At 38.3% G+C, this 14,096-nt stretch overlaps 1 protein-coding gene across 3 annotated transcripts in view; it reads left to right on the top strand.

Moving 5' to 3' along the window:
- LOC107090732 (neural cell adhesion molecule L1-like) overlaps window positions 1-14,096 on the top strand; it is a 53,301-nt gene that overhangs the window by 12,459 nt on the left and 26,746 nt on the right. Inside the window, exons 1-4 of one of the 3 annotated variants that reach the window (XM_015384289.1) lie at window positions 3,987-4,128; window positions 8,709-9,088; window positions 11,650-11,664; window positions 13,253-13,355. In XM_015384289.1, coding sequence (XP_015239775.1) covers window positions 8,968-9,088; window positions 11,650-11,664; window positions 13,253-13,355 — 239 coding nt within the window. In that variant the 5' untranslated portion in view covers window positions 3,987-4,128; window positions 8,709-8,967. Of the gene's footprint in view, window positions 1-3,986; window positions 4,129-8,708; window positions 9,089-11,649; window positions 11,665-13,252; window positions 13,356-14,096 lie in introns of those variants that run through there. The other 2 variants (XM_015384288.1, XM_015384290.1) reach the window with 2 other exon arrangements.

Below are 14,096 nucleotides of genomic sequence, written 5' to 3'. Positions count from 1 at the left end.
GGATGGATGGATGGATGGATGGATGGATGGATGGATGGATGGATGGATGCTTTAAGATTACACATAAATCAATAACCCCACTTATTCTGATCAATCCATCAAACCGTTCTGCTAAAAGCAAATTATCTCATAAATTATAAATGAGGCTTTGACCGTTGCATTAGACCTGGACCAGGTTGTAATGTTTTCAGCTTTACAAACCAAAAAGGTGAGTCTTCCTTTAATGCAATCATTTCATTTGTTCAATTAAATTAGAACACATCCTGGTTCATTCATAATGGGGATTGTTTCTTTATTCTATTCTGTTTGTGTTATAACCATCACTTATTGTACAAAGGTAAATGCTGATCTACTAGATCTCACTTTCACCGATGCATGCACTGGTCAGGGGCAGACTGTAGCCTACAGACCTATGAAGAAGTCTGATTGAAGCTAAAAAAGCTCCACAGGGGTTCTTAGATGGTCCAGACTGGGATGCTCTGTGTGAAAGGACATAAATAAAAATACAGTTGAGAGTCATTTAGCTGTGTATTGAGTAAAGTAAGGACATTTTTATGGAAATAATAGAGTGTAAGTTCTGGACAAACACTACAGGCAGTGTGGTATCAGGTATGAAAAATGTAACAGACAAAGTGGAGCCTGGACAAAGTCAATTAGCTGAACATGTTTTCCTGCAGCTTTAGCTTGAGAACACACTCAGCCTCCTCCAAGCTGCCATCAGCAATCCAGATCTCAAAGGCAGTCCATGTAGGTGTGTCTGCGTTTAATGGTCTATAAGGAGGATCCTTTCCTTCCTTGTTCAGTTAAAGCATTTCAATTCAGCGACTGTAGGGGAAGATTCAACCGATAGAGGTGGACTTCTCAAATGTAGAGTTCCTTGGCTGCCTGATAGGCTGATGATTGGCACAGCTGATCACAGTCTTCTGTGAGTCTGGAGTCCTAACTGTATTACTGTAGGTTGGTTTGAAATCCTGCATTAGGGTGTGTCTGTGCTGAGCAAATGAACTCCACATTCACTGTAATCTTGTAAAAGTCAGGTAATTTCTAACCAAAAGGAGGCCAAAGAGATCACTATGGATTCCTGGTTTGTTCGACGCAACTAGTGGCAGAGCTAATTTGGTGTTTTATAAAACTGAACTTAAACTGATGCTCTGGGATGTATATCAGAAAAGACTGAGGACAATTAGGCGTTCTTGATTTTTGTAAATAGATATGCATTTTGATAGAAGTACTCAAAGAAACTTGACCTTTTCAAGAAAATGCCGTCTTTGATGCTGGATATACCTCAGCACAACACAACACAGTTCCTTTTAAGATTCTCAGTAATCAGCAGGTTATTCACCTCGGTATGCTTTTAGACAAAATGATCCAGTTGTTAGATGGTATACAAGAAATCTGGTGCACCATTCAACTGGTTAGGCACCACTGCATGATAAAAACACCAAGACTTGTCATCATTTGCAGCATCTTGTGCAAGTTTCTCAACACGGCCTTGTTAAAATTGTCTTTACCTTAATTCTTATCTAAATCCCAAATAATATCCTAAGGAAATAAGGAAGTGATTGTCGAGACATCAAAACAATGAGATTGAAGCTTTTGATAGATGTGGTGGTGTTTGCACCCTGAGAGCTGGTTCCCTCTCTCAGCTGGAACCTCTCACCCCTCGGCTAAATCTAATAGACCCCAGCTGGAGTTGGAACCCACCCACAGTGGGTTGCTATTTATCCAGGAACGTTCCATCACTAATGACATATTTATGCATTCCTGTGCAATTGCTTTGTTTGTCGTGTTGATGGAGCAAATTGCAAACACAACTGAGAGTGGGGCTTTGTGTCTGCAGAGGTGACTGAACCATGTTACAGCATTAACACCTAATTTAAATGTGAAAGAACCGTTCTGAGCTCTGAGACCAGCAGACAATCCCCATTTCCCAATTCCCATTAGTAAATTTGACTATAACACAATAAAGGAACAGGAAGGAAGTATTCTGATTATAATAACCTATTACTTTTTTTTATATCAGTGTTTGGCTTTTTATTCTAGTTGTTTATTCTTATTTGATTTTTATTTTCTATCTTACCATTTTGGCTTGGTTTGCAGTTTGTTTCATATTCTAATTAGAAATGTATGGGGTTCCACCATACCCAATTCTTTGATTAAAATCTTTTTTCTAATTAAAAAGACAAATTTTCTTTTCAACAGAACACTTAAAAAAAACAAAAACAAGAAAAGAGACAGAAAACAGAAAGACAGAAAAAAGAAACAAAAAACTGTTCCTTAAACAAACACTTGAGTGCAGAAACCTTTTGGCAATTGGGCAGATTTCAAAAAATGTTTTTGCTGAATTCTCGTAAAGCGAGCATGTTCACAGAGATTCTAACTAAGCTTAAAGAAATCTTAAAGAAATCTTAATACTGGTGTTTTCTTACGAATTTGAGACACAGATTAGGCAGGTGTGGTGTGTGACGCTTGTCACCAAAGGAAACCACTGTTTCTGACTACCAGGCAGAAAAGCGAACGATAAAAGTTTTTACCTTAAAGAGACATTCTTGTCATTAAATAGACTCCTCATCTTTTTTCCTGTATTTACCAACAAATAGAGCCGTTATCAGCCATTCTCTCACTAATCCATTTACACACGCTCTTACAATGCACACACAGTTACACACCAATTAGCATATTGAGAGCAGTGTGGGGGTTCCTTGTCCTGCCCAAGGACACTTTGACGTCTGGCAGGGTGGAGATCAATTAGCTAAATACAACCTCTCCACCTCTGATTCACAGCCAAGAAAACATCAAAATATAAATTGTGTTTTGGAGGACTCAAACCCAAATACTGACAGATCCTGACATTCAAGTTGTTGTCTTTATTAGTCACATTTAAAAGGCTTTAATCTTTTTTCAAATACATTTCCAAGGCAATAGAGTAAAAGAAATCTTTATATAAATGGAAAACTAATTGGATATGTTTAAAAACGGGTAGAAATCTGTGATGATCTGTAAATTTGTGATATAAACTCTAATGTCGGAACCCATGTCTCTATAACAAGTCATAAAAGAGGAGATTTTTCTGACTGAGTGCTTGTAAAGTGGATAAACTCCAGCATGATTTTACACAAAATCTTTAGTTGGTTTCTGGGTTCACAAGTGCAAAATCTTGAGGACTGTTTTGGGGTCAGCTCCATTAAAACCTAATGCTTTATCCAAGTTGGGAGTGTTTAAGTTGCATGGTAGATTTTTCTAATTGCTGTTGCGTTATCTGGAACCTAGGCAGAAGTTCAACTGAAGAAACTATTTGCTTTACTACATCCACCCGCGACACAGCCAATCAGCTTTGAACCACACCTCCACCTCCGATACGCACCTGTCTGCTTCTTTGCGCAGACGGCGGATGCGCTGTGACTTCATTCAGATGACACAGTTTCAACCCACCTCCAGCCCCTCCTCCACCATCATAGCTAAAGCTTAATCAGAGTGTCATTCCTCCTGGACTCTTACTGCATTCTCTGTCTCATCTTAACCGATCCGGCAGAAGCCCGCCATGTTGAGCCTGGTTCTGCCAGAGGTTCCTTCCCAACAGGGAGTTTTTCCTCTCCACTGTCGCTTCATGCTTGCTTATCATGGACAGGTTCTCTCAACCTGTGTTATCCAAACTGGACTTCCATCTTCCAGGTCCCTGAGTGAAGCTGTAGTATCAGCTCATACAGTCCACTGGATCTCCCAGTAAAGCTCAGCATACCGTCTCGCTAACCTGCAGTCTACAGACTGACCAACTTTATCTATCTCCACTCCACCACCAGTTTCAGGCCTGGGGGAGGAAACAGCCCTATTCTTTACTCCTCTTCATGCATGTCTATCAAAATTAAGCCCTATGTTTCCTGCCTACCTGTAGGTCTGAGCGCCAAAGACAAAGTAATTGCATCAATACATTTCTCCTAATTGTCTTTTCTCTTCGTGTGAGTTTTTCAGATTAAACTACTATTACCAATGAATGCCAATACTGTTGTGTGCTACCGGCTTAAAGAAATTCCACCTGTCAGAGGTTCTGATGAAAAGGTCCAACCCTCCCATTTTTAAAGCATTCTGTTTTTGTGGCAGCCATCTACGTTAAAATCTCTTAATTGCAAGGTGAGCTCATTCTAACTTCTCGCTTTATTAACAATATAATGCTTCAAATCTTAACTATTTGGGCTTTAAATTTGTCCCAGTATTGCTAAAAACTGCTGAGACCACACAATTTGTTTAGTACTGCCTGAATAGCAGAAAATATGTTTAAGTACCCAAAATTTATTCTTCTTTAGCTGGAATGACTAACAGGATGCTCCTGCGGATCTGTGATGCACCAGGCAGCGGAAAGGGAAACCCATTTCTGCCTCCGGCAAAGGCTGAAAATAATAAATCCACTGTGGTGATAAGTGATGACAGAGATCCATGATAGTTGATAAAATAAGCAAAATTAACATTTGCTCTACAGGGTGATGGCAATATGAGGTGCGTGTGTAGTTAGCCACAGTGGGTTGCATGTTAGGCTACGTTATCTCACAGCAGGAAGATTCTGCTTTCATATACAAGCTGCGGCTTTAAGTTAAGGTTTGCATGTTCTCTTCATGCATGCGTGGGTTACTTAGTGGTATTCAGCTTTCCCAGTAAATTGCCCCAAGGTGTGACTGTGTGCTGGAGATAGGAACCAGCACCCCCATTGAATCTGAACAGGATTAAGCAAGAAACACATTAACAGAAAAAAATAATTAAAAGACAGAACTCAGCACAGAAAAGGAAGAATTTGGTAACTTAATACGGTTATTATATGTTATTCAGTTTTTTTTTTTTTTTTTACTAAAACATTCAACAGTAATGTTTTACTAAAATTCTGTGATATTTCCCATAAAAATATTACCCAACTCTCCATCCATCAAGGTCAAGTAGCAGGAGTAGAAATGTCTACGTCTGCAGTGTAGTTAGGATGGTGAACAAGAAAAGTAAACCAAATTTGGTGTTTGGGAAAATAATGTTGTTATTGTAATTATTGTCTAGGTGATAAATGAAGAAACACTGGAGAATCTCTTTCTTTAAAGATATTTTTCCTTGAAGAGAAAGACCTGCAGTAAATCTAAAGGTAGAGAGGAAGAGGTGTGTGTATGTGGCTGCTAGGTGCTATCTGTTTCTGATTTCTTCTTCTTCCGCTGATAAATCAGCCACTTATCTTTGCGAATCAAATGCATAAACCAACGTCTTTCTGATCAGACCTCGTCTAGGCTGCAAGGGAAATTCTTGATTTATTTGGACGTGGTCCTCTGGGAGATGGTTATTTTACTGGCTGGAACAAACGGTGAGCACATTAAAAATGTAATTTACAAAATTAACTTTTAAGGTATTAAAATAGTTAATTCTCTTTACCATTTAGGAAATAATACATTGACTTTAATAATAAGAGAAGGGACAGATAGCTCAGTTTGTTCTTTAAACTGGAATAAATAATTAAAATCTAATTATCTAATAAAGTTAAGCTGAACTAAATTATGCACTTTGTGTTTCAAACTTCTAAGCTTCTGGCCACAAATCGCTTTTCCTGCCTCTTCAGTCGTTATACCAGGAAATAACCTGGTGTGTGTAATGCTGGTGTGAGTGTGGAGGCGGTATGCGTTTGTGTCTCTACAATATGATTAAGATGTGTGTGTGTGTGACTCATGAATAATGAAATCAGCTGAATTTAGGCCACATGGACTCTAAAAGGGGGGAAGGCAGGAATACCTCTTTATTTTTTCATCCCGTACGTCTGCGGTGCACTCACTGGAAGATAATTACCCCCATCTTTCTTCCTCTTCTGCTCCTTCTCACCTTTGCTTGATCTCTCCATCCACCTTTCCACTTTTACCGATTTTTATTCTTGCAGATGGGAATCTATCAGTGAGTTAATTTTTTGCTCCGTTGTGTTCATGGATTGCACCTGCACCCCTTGTGCTCCCTGATCCCGGCCCTGATTAGATTGCTCCACCTACACCCCTCCCTTCCTGTCCTTCTCCTCTGGGCCTCCACTGGGAGTAGTGGCTGATTGTGTCCATCTGCTCTGCTGTCTAAAGCCTCTCAGATTCACTGGAAGGGTTCAGACAGATTCGATTGTTTAGAAGCTGGAGCTGTTTAAGCTTTACAGTGTTTTTTTTTTTTGGCCATGTTCTGACTATTTATTTGCCATCAAACATTCAAGGTTTGTCTAGACTGAAAGCAATCACAGTAAGCAGTTACCCATAAGCTCCAAGTACAACAACATTTTAGAAAATATAAAGTATCTCTTGTCAAGACTGGGATTGGTATGATTTATAGTCCTCATGAAGACAAATTTGTGTTACGGGGAGAGTGATGTGTGCTGGGCACAGGTTGTATAATAATTAGGCCCCACGGGGGTCTGTATATGCCAGCTGTCACTCCCTTCTATCCCATGTGTTTTATAAGAAGCCTTGGCAAAAGGCCTAAGCCAAAAAGCACTTAGCGAATGATGCTATATGACACTTCCTATAACTTCCTTTGACCTCATAGCTTATTTCAGAACCTCCAGATGTACGATCAAAGCAGAAACACCTGAACCTACGATCTGTACCTCTGGCAGATTTATTTGCTTTCTGTTACCAATTGAGAGTTCTAAATAAAACTGGCAGACAATGATGATTAATTTTCAATAAATGTCCTAATCTATAACAACTTGATCTATGAGAATATTTTCTCTCTTAAAAAATAAATAAATAAATCTCAGCTCTACCCTACACAACCATCAGGTATCGATAGGTGGCTTTTCGCCAGGGCCTTTTTTTCAGGGCACTTTTGCAAAGTTATGCTATTACTCTTAGGATCATAAGCTTTAAGTTCTTGGCTGTAAATGTTTACAAGCCACGTTATAATTTTATCTGGTTCCTTGAAGCGCCCTGTAATTTTAAGCAAAATATCTTGTATTTTGTGGAGAAAATGATCTGTACATTTGAGGAACATATCTTACGGGAACTTGAAAATTAAACTTCTACAAGACAACTGAGTCTTTAACAGTATCTTATGATTTCAGGAAAGAAATCAATGAAGTTAAGGGGAATACCTCGTAATTTCAAGTCCATAATATATAAAGTTAATCAAGGTAATCTAAATGTTCTGGCAAGAACTTTAGTGTATGCTGGTCACTCAAATTGGCTTTCAGCTTCTACTGAAAGCAGATGTTCAAGAGTGACACTAAAAACAAGCTATTCTGTAAAAAACAATATTAAAACAAACAAAAAACAGAAAAAAAAAGAAAAATAACCTGTAATTTTTAGGGAAACATGCACGATTCACAAAACTGAATCACATGTCACCCCAATAAAACAATGGGGTTTTATTGAACATTCATGAAAGCATGCTGTAAATTTAACACGTAACCTGTAAGACCCTAATAAACTAGATGGTCACAGGTCACCCTGTTAAAACAGGGTCCCTGAAGGTATCTTGTGATTTCTCAAAGTAATAATGTGTTAAAAAGGTACTCATTAAATTTAAAAGATAGCCCATAATTTTAAAGACAGTATTCTGCAGCTTCTAAGAAGATATAAAGTCACAAGTTACTTCAAAATAACCACCCGTCACAAAATAAGGATTTTAGGAAAATTGCTGACAGAAAAAATTATGTCTAGAGATTCACCTGTGTGTATATGTTGTTTGATTTTTTTTTGGTTTGTTGGTTTTTACATCTGCAAGAAGACAGATTTAGGGGAAAAATGTTATGAATAAAAATGTATATACAGTCAAAGACAACTTTTTTTAGTATGAGAAAAAAAATGTATCAGGTATAGATCCTTTTGTTGCGTTACTCTAGGCTCCTAGCTCTCAGACCACGTCTGTTCCATTGTTTCATGCTTTTCGTCAGTATGATTATTCCATTTTCTACAATGACAATGCTGATGACTAACAGCGTCATATCTCTGAGTCAGTGCATGACCCCAGTCTCTTCCAGTCACCCACTGAGAGTGACAGTAGTAACCAAAAGTCATTCCTCATGCTCCCTAATATGCCTACAAGATTAGAGATCTTCACTCAGATTAATCGGACATTCCAACTCAATCGCACAGATTATAGAGACATTTGTGAAAAAAACAAGAGAAATGATAAATGTATGGCTTTGAGCTGCACGGAAACAATCAGTGGTATAAAGACGCAAACGGAAGAAATGAGTGCTTCTTATCACCCCCTGACACGCCTACTGTCACGGGTCAGTGCCCCGTCATCTTCATGGAACAAAGGAGATGTTTAGGTGAATGGATATTCAGTGTGGCAGAAACACTCATGCTCTCCATCCCTCATTGTAATCTAATTTGTGGGGAGGATTTTTTTATCTGCTTCTTTGATCTGAGCTGGACTTAACTCTGTTATCTTTTTAACACACATGCCTTCTGAAAAATGTAGTTTTTTAAAAAAAAAAACAAGATTTGAGATAAAAGTATTTTTTTGATATTTAGGTTTTACATACAGAAGCTGTTGTGCATTTTTTATGAGCCATAATTGTTCATTTGAATTAATCTTGTTTGTCTTGTTAGATGAAATTAATGAGCTTTCTTTTATGTCTGTCTCTTCCTGTCCCTTGTGCCCTGGCCTCTTCCCGTCTTATCCCGCCTTTGTTCTCCCGGTCAACCCCCATGTTCCTCTCTCCCTCCTTCTTTCCCCCCATTCTCTCTTATTTTTTTCTTTTTCCACAGTTGGCTGCAGAGGGAGGGATTGTTGAAACGTCAGAGAGAAGCACACAGTTTCAGGATCCTCAGTCAGACACTCGCCTCACACCACAACAACAGATCCCTGGAAGACCAAATTAAGGCACACAGTTGTTAACCCATCGCCTGCCTCCAGCAGGCCTCCCTGGAGACTGTCTGGCTTGGTGCATGAACTGGGAGGTTCTGTGTAGTCCCGTGTTGATGAACGTGTGGGTGTTTTTTGTCACTTTTGATGGGACATTAAGAGATGTGCGTGTCACAGCATCCGTGGATGGGCTGTAGGGGGCCATACTCCCCTGTTCTCCCCCTCATCCTCCTCCCTTTGTACTTCCTGCTTGCTCAGGGAGCTATCATCCTCCCGGAACATTGTGAGTACTGCTCCACAGCTAACTTCTCTAGAAGTATTGTGGGGAAAACTTTTTCCCAAACAGTATTAACAGATCACACCTTTAAAAAAATTATTCAGTGGTGAACCTTCATTTTCACAGTTTGAATTAATTTACCTCAAAAACCCACCAGCAGCCCTCCAATAGCATGCCACACCCCCAACCCGCCCATCCATTGACACACAAAACCACAACTGGACACATCCAGAGCCTAATGAAAATGTTGTCAATTCTTCTTCTTATGCCAACATAAACAACCTTATTCTGGAATACATTGTATTGGGTGACATAACAGATGATATTGAAAAATTGGGAAGTGGAAAGAAAATAACCCATGTTTAAAAAATAGACGTTTTAAAATTGTGTTTCAGTTAAATTTGAGTTCCAACCTGGACGTTGTCCATTTTCAGGGGCATTATGGAGTTTTCTAATAATAATACTTCCACCTGTGGCTGAAACACAGACCTGCAGCACTCTTCTGCTCATTCTCGTAGCTTACGTTCATAATTTACAAGGTTTGTTTTTTTGTTGTTGCTTTTTTTCACCTTAGCCGTCCATGTCAGAGTTGAGCTGTACAGCTTCTGAGTGTCCACAAAATGCATCTTGAATATAACGCTTTGTTTTTTAGGTCGGACACTATTGAGTCCTCTTTCTGACTATAGGACACATACAACATGGACACTCTTCACGTCACACCAGCTGAACAATGCAGGAATTTCCAACCCAAAGTAAATTCAGAAAAATAGGCTACAGGCTTATAGATGCATCTGTGCCGAACTACAGATGTGTCAGCCTGCTCATCAAAGGATTTTTTTAGTCATAAAGGGAAAAATAAAAAGCCCATTTTAAAGATATTTCTCAGTAAAATCTTACATATGTCTTTAAACACATGAATATGCTTTAGTGGGAATCTTCCTATTGTACATGGCATACATTTCTGCAGATTTTCAGCATAGGAAAATAAACAGGAAGACATTTGTGGAAACCTGAAATGAGGACCCAATGAAAACCTGAAGGCTCAGTAATAATGAGGGAAAACAGGTGCAAGCAAAATGTAAATGAGGAGACACAGGTGAATGGAATCTAATAATTAAATGAGGATCTGGAGAGGGAGAAATTATGAAACAGGGAAAATTGTAAGGAAAAAACTACAGCTCGGGTTATGGTTAAGGTCCACCCATCAGTGGATTGTTACATGCTACGCCAGTAGCCCCTTCTTAACCTGAGTCATACAATTATGTCTCAGACCTGCCTCAGAGGTAGGACCATAAACGACGCAGGCTGGTTCAGTAGTATGGGTCAGTTTAGTAATCAAAAACACTCCAATGTTGGATTGGATGAGACCAAACTTCATTATACTGCTCAGTGATAGCAGGTTTAAGATAATCCAAAACTTACAAAAATAATGACCAGAGAACGTAAGAGAAAACTAACTAAAACTCTTCAGAAATACTCAAGAGAAACTTAACTAGAAAAAAACCTTGCAAAAGATAAATAAACATATTTGGATTTTCTCATGTTCAGATGAGGGACTGAGCAGAACTCTGTGAGATTTTTAATTCTTAAGATATATTTGACCTCAGAACTATTCTTTAGACTTCAAAGTTGTCTCGCTAAACCAGCTTGCTGTGTTCCTGGGTTTCATGATTGATGTTAATCAATTCTCTAAAGAGCCTTTTAGCTGTATTCACAGGCCACTTGCATTTATAAGATTAAATTCTATTCAGCAATTTGATCACAGTTTACAAACAGGGTGACGTCTAACAAAATGATTTAGAGCAGGCATCCCCAAAGTCGATCCTCGGGGGCCACTGTCCTGCAGGTTTTAGAGGTTTCCCAGCTTTAGAGGTAACAGAGTCTGATTAAATCCACCCATGTGTTTTTTTTTCACTTCACAGTTTCATGCTTCTATGTGTTGAGATATAAAGTTTTTGGTTTAATGAGACAAAATGCACAGAGGGGTTAACATTTTCCAGGCTCTGCAGGTTACAGTTACAGTTTAATCTTTTATTTCTCTCCTGATAGAAGCACCTTTACTTTACTTCTTTTCTGCTAAATGCAGTTTGTATGTGATAAACCGAGAGCACGTGGCTTCAGCACACGCAGCCCCAAACAGAGTAGTAAATATTAACCTGATTTTAACAAAAGAGAAACAAACATATTAGCTGGATAGTAGCACAAAGCAAAGCAGTTAAGTAACAAATTGGGAAGGGAAAGCCTTCAGGATGCTGTACTCATTTTGGTCTTATTTGAGACTCACCCTGGTCAGATTTGGCACCTCTATTGGTTCTGACAGACCTAACTGAATCTTCTCAAGACAGATTGAGGACCACCTTCAGAGATAAGTAACTAATGATAATGAACACCTTTATCTGTGTTGATTTAGCAGCATGAGGGCCTGATCTGACAGGGGCTACGGTCCAACTGTTTTACTCTCTGTTTACAGCCATGCTGACAGCTTCATTACAGAAGACTGAGGCTGAACCATATTAAACATGTTTGTTTCCTCTTTTTCCTTCTTTTGTGCTTCCGTGGACAAACAGATAAGTTACAAACCTGTAAGTGACTTCCATTGTTGTAACACATGTCTGTGATAGCTCCTTATTGCTGACATAAACAAAAACATGTCCTACTTTTAAACAACACCCATGATTTTTATCATTTTTTTTATTTCTATCAGCAAATATGTTTAATTGTAGAATTTTATGAATGAATGAAAAACCGGAGAGTAAATCATTATGTGGAGCTCTTTGGAGCAAAAATACATACAATTTTCTCTGCACTAATGTTCCTTTATACAAGTAGGCATTCTTTTTAAAGCTTCCTCCTGCATGTATAGACGTTTCTCTATTGCCCCCTCTGCAATAGAGAAACGTCAGCTTCAAAGTGTCGTGCACAGTGAGCCATTTATGTAGGCTTATCATGCAGAAAGAATAAAGCATAGATTAGTTTTAAATCTAAAGGCCACCAGGAACCAACCTAACTTTCTATATTTAAGGAACTTCAATCTTAAAAATTTTACAGAGGTCATAGAAACCATGTGGTAAATGTATTTATCTGCATGAGTAATACATTTGGATCAAGAAATATGATTATATCTGATACTTGGGGAAAAAAATGAGACCTCTGCCTTACTTTGTGATTAAAACTCCCTCCTGCAACGGAGATCAGATTGCAGCTTCTGTAATGTCTGCTTTTAAGTGTCGTGCTCAATGTTCCATTCATGTAGGCCTCCCATGCAAAGCTGATAAAACATAGATTTGCTTTCAAACTTAGGGCCATTCAAGGGTTAAAGAGATTTTCTACATTTAAAGGGGTAATAGAGATGCCATACAATGTATGTATTTACCTGCATCAATAATACATTTAGCTTATAAAACATGATGGTACCTGATAGTTAAAAGAATCAGACAAGATTTGAGCAAATAGAATAAACTATAATACTAATAGAAAAACTCACTTTTATTTTTGCATAGCAAAGATTTTATGAAACTGTCTGTGAGGATAATTCAGTTAAATCAGATTCCAACTCTGTTATCCGTGAAAGACATTCTCATCTTTCTTGATCGTCACTCCCCATAATCTTTTTTTTACACCAGACTTAAGATGATTTAACCAACATGGAAGCTCTGGCAAACATGAGCAAACAAATTAATGCTAACTGCAACTGGACTAATGATCTGTAAGAAAATCATCTGAAAAATAATAGAAATATTACATTTTGGGCGAGGGAAATCTCAATAAACATTGGCTATCTACTGCAGTGCAAGACCAGATTTGTCTGCACTTTGGACTATGATGGATCTGGGTCCATATAAAGAAAAGAATTTGGTAAAATGTATTATTAATCCAAAAAACAGGAGGTGGAGCTGAGGGTTATCAGATTCCCATCATATATACTGTATGTGTAGTGTCTGTGCTGTTGTCTCCATTCTGAGCTGTGTTTGTTGGTATCACTGGATGCTTTGATGTGGGGACTGTCTGAATCTGAAATTAGAATGATAAAAAATAACATTGTATTTTAAATAAACGTGAAAAGCACGATTTCATGTATTATTGTAAATGCATTTGTGTAGGATTAATGTAGGCAGTGAAATTAAGTTAATAAAAAATTGTGATGCATGTTTTGTTTGCTTGTGTTTTCAGTGGAAACTCTTCCCAACCTGACACAGGTGCCGATATCGGTAACAGCATTTTCTCGAGAAGATATCATCCTGAAATGTGAGGCCACTGGTAACCCAACACCCCAGTGAGTACAGCGTGATTGTGCTTGAGAGTACTGAACACCAGACAGGACAAATGTTAATGTCCAGTTTCCTCTGGCTGGCATTTGTGTTGGCATGGAAATAAATAGTGTTTAATAAGATCAGAGGTAAACATTTTCTGTCTCACTCTGTCATGTCTGACACCACTTCCTGTTTTCCCATTTGCTTTAGAACGTAATGTCATAATGAAAAGGGCGAATTAAATCACCTGTTAGATGAAAAAATTGTACTGCTGGGTCGAAGCTCTAAGACCAGATGCTGGCTTATTTTCCTCAACTATGACCATGAGTCTTATTAACTAACATTTATCCGAAACGTTCCTTATAGGGAATGATTGCCACACCACATTGTCTTTAAGGGCAAATGAAGAAAAAAAAATTTGGATGAACACAAGAAAATGATGATTACTGTTTTCTATAAAGCAAAGGAATTTGGCAAATGTTCAGCTGCTCTCTGTGTTTCTCCAGATAAAACTCAGTTGTGGGGAAATCTTTACCCACAGCTCTGCTGCATTGCAGTTTCAAGTAAGCAGTTGGCTCTGCCAGTTTAAGATTTCAGAGGGAAGATTAAGACAGCTACCTTACATTTCGCAGGATTTATATTCTCAGAATTAAAAGCAAAATACATTTTCAGACTGATACAGATATTGTATCTGGGACAAAACTGCAAAACTCTATATGTTATCCAAACTATTTGAACTGGAAACAAATTCTGTTATTTATCAC

The sequence above is a fragment of the Cyprinodon variegatus genome, unplaced genomic scaffold (assembly GCF_000732505.1).
Source record: "Cyprinodon variegatus isolate N-32 unplaced genomic scaffold, C_variegatus-1.0 Scaffold309, whole genome shotgun sequence".
Classification (NCBI taxonomy): domain Eukaryota; kingdom Metazoa; phylum Chordata; class Actinopteri; order Cyprinodontiformes; family Cyprinodontidae; genus Cyprinodon; species Cyprinodon variegatus.
Note: the sequence above shows the minus strand (reverse complement) of the source record. Positions and strands in the feature narration are given on the sequence as shown.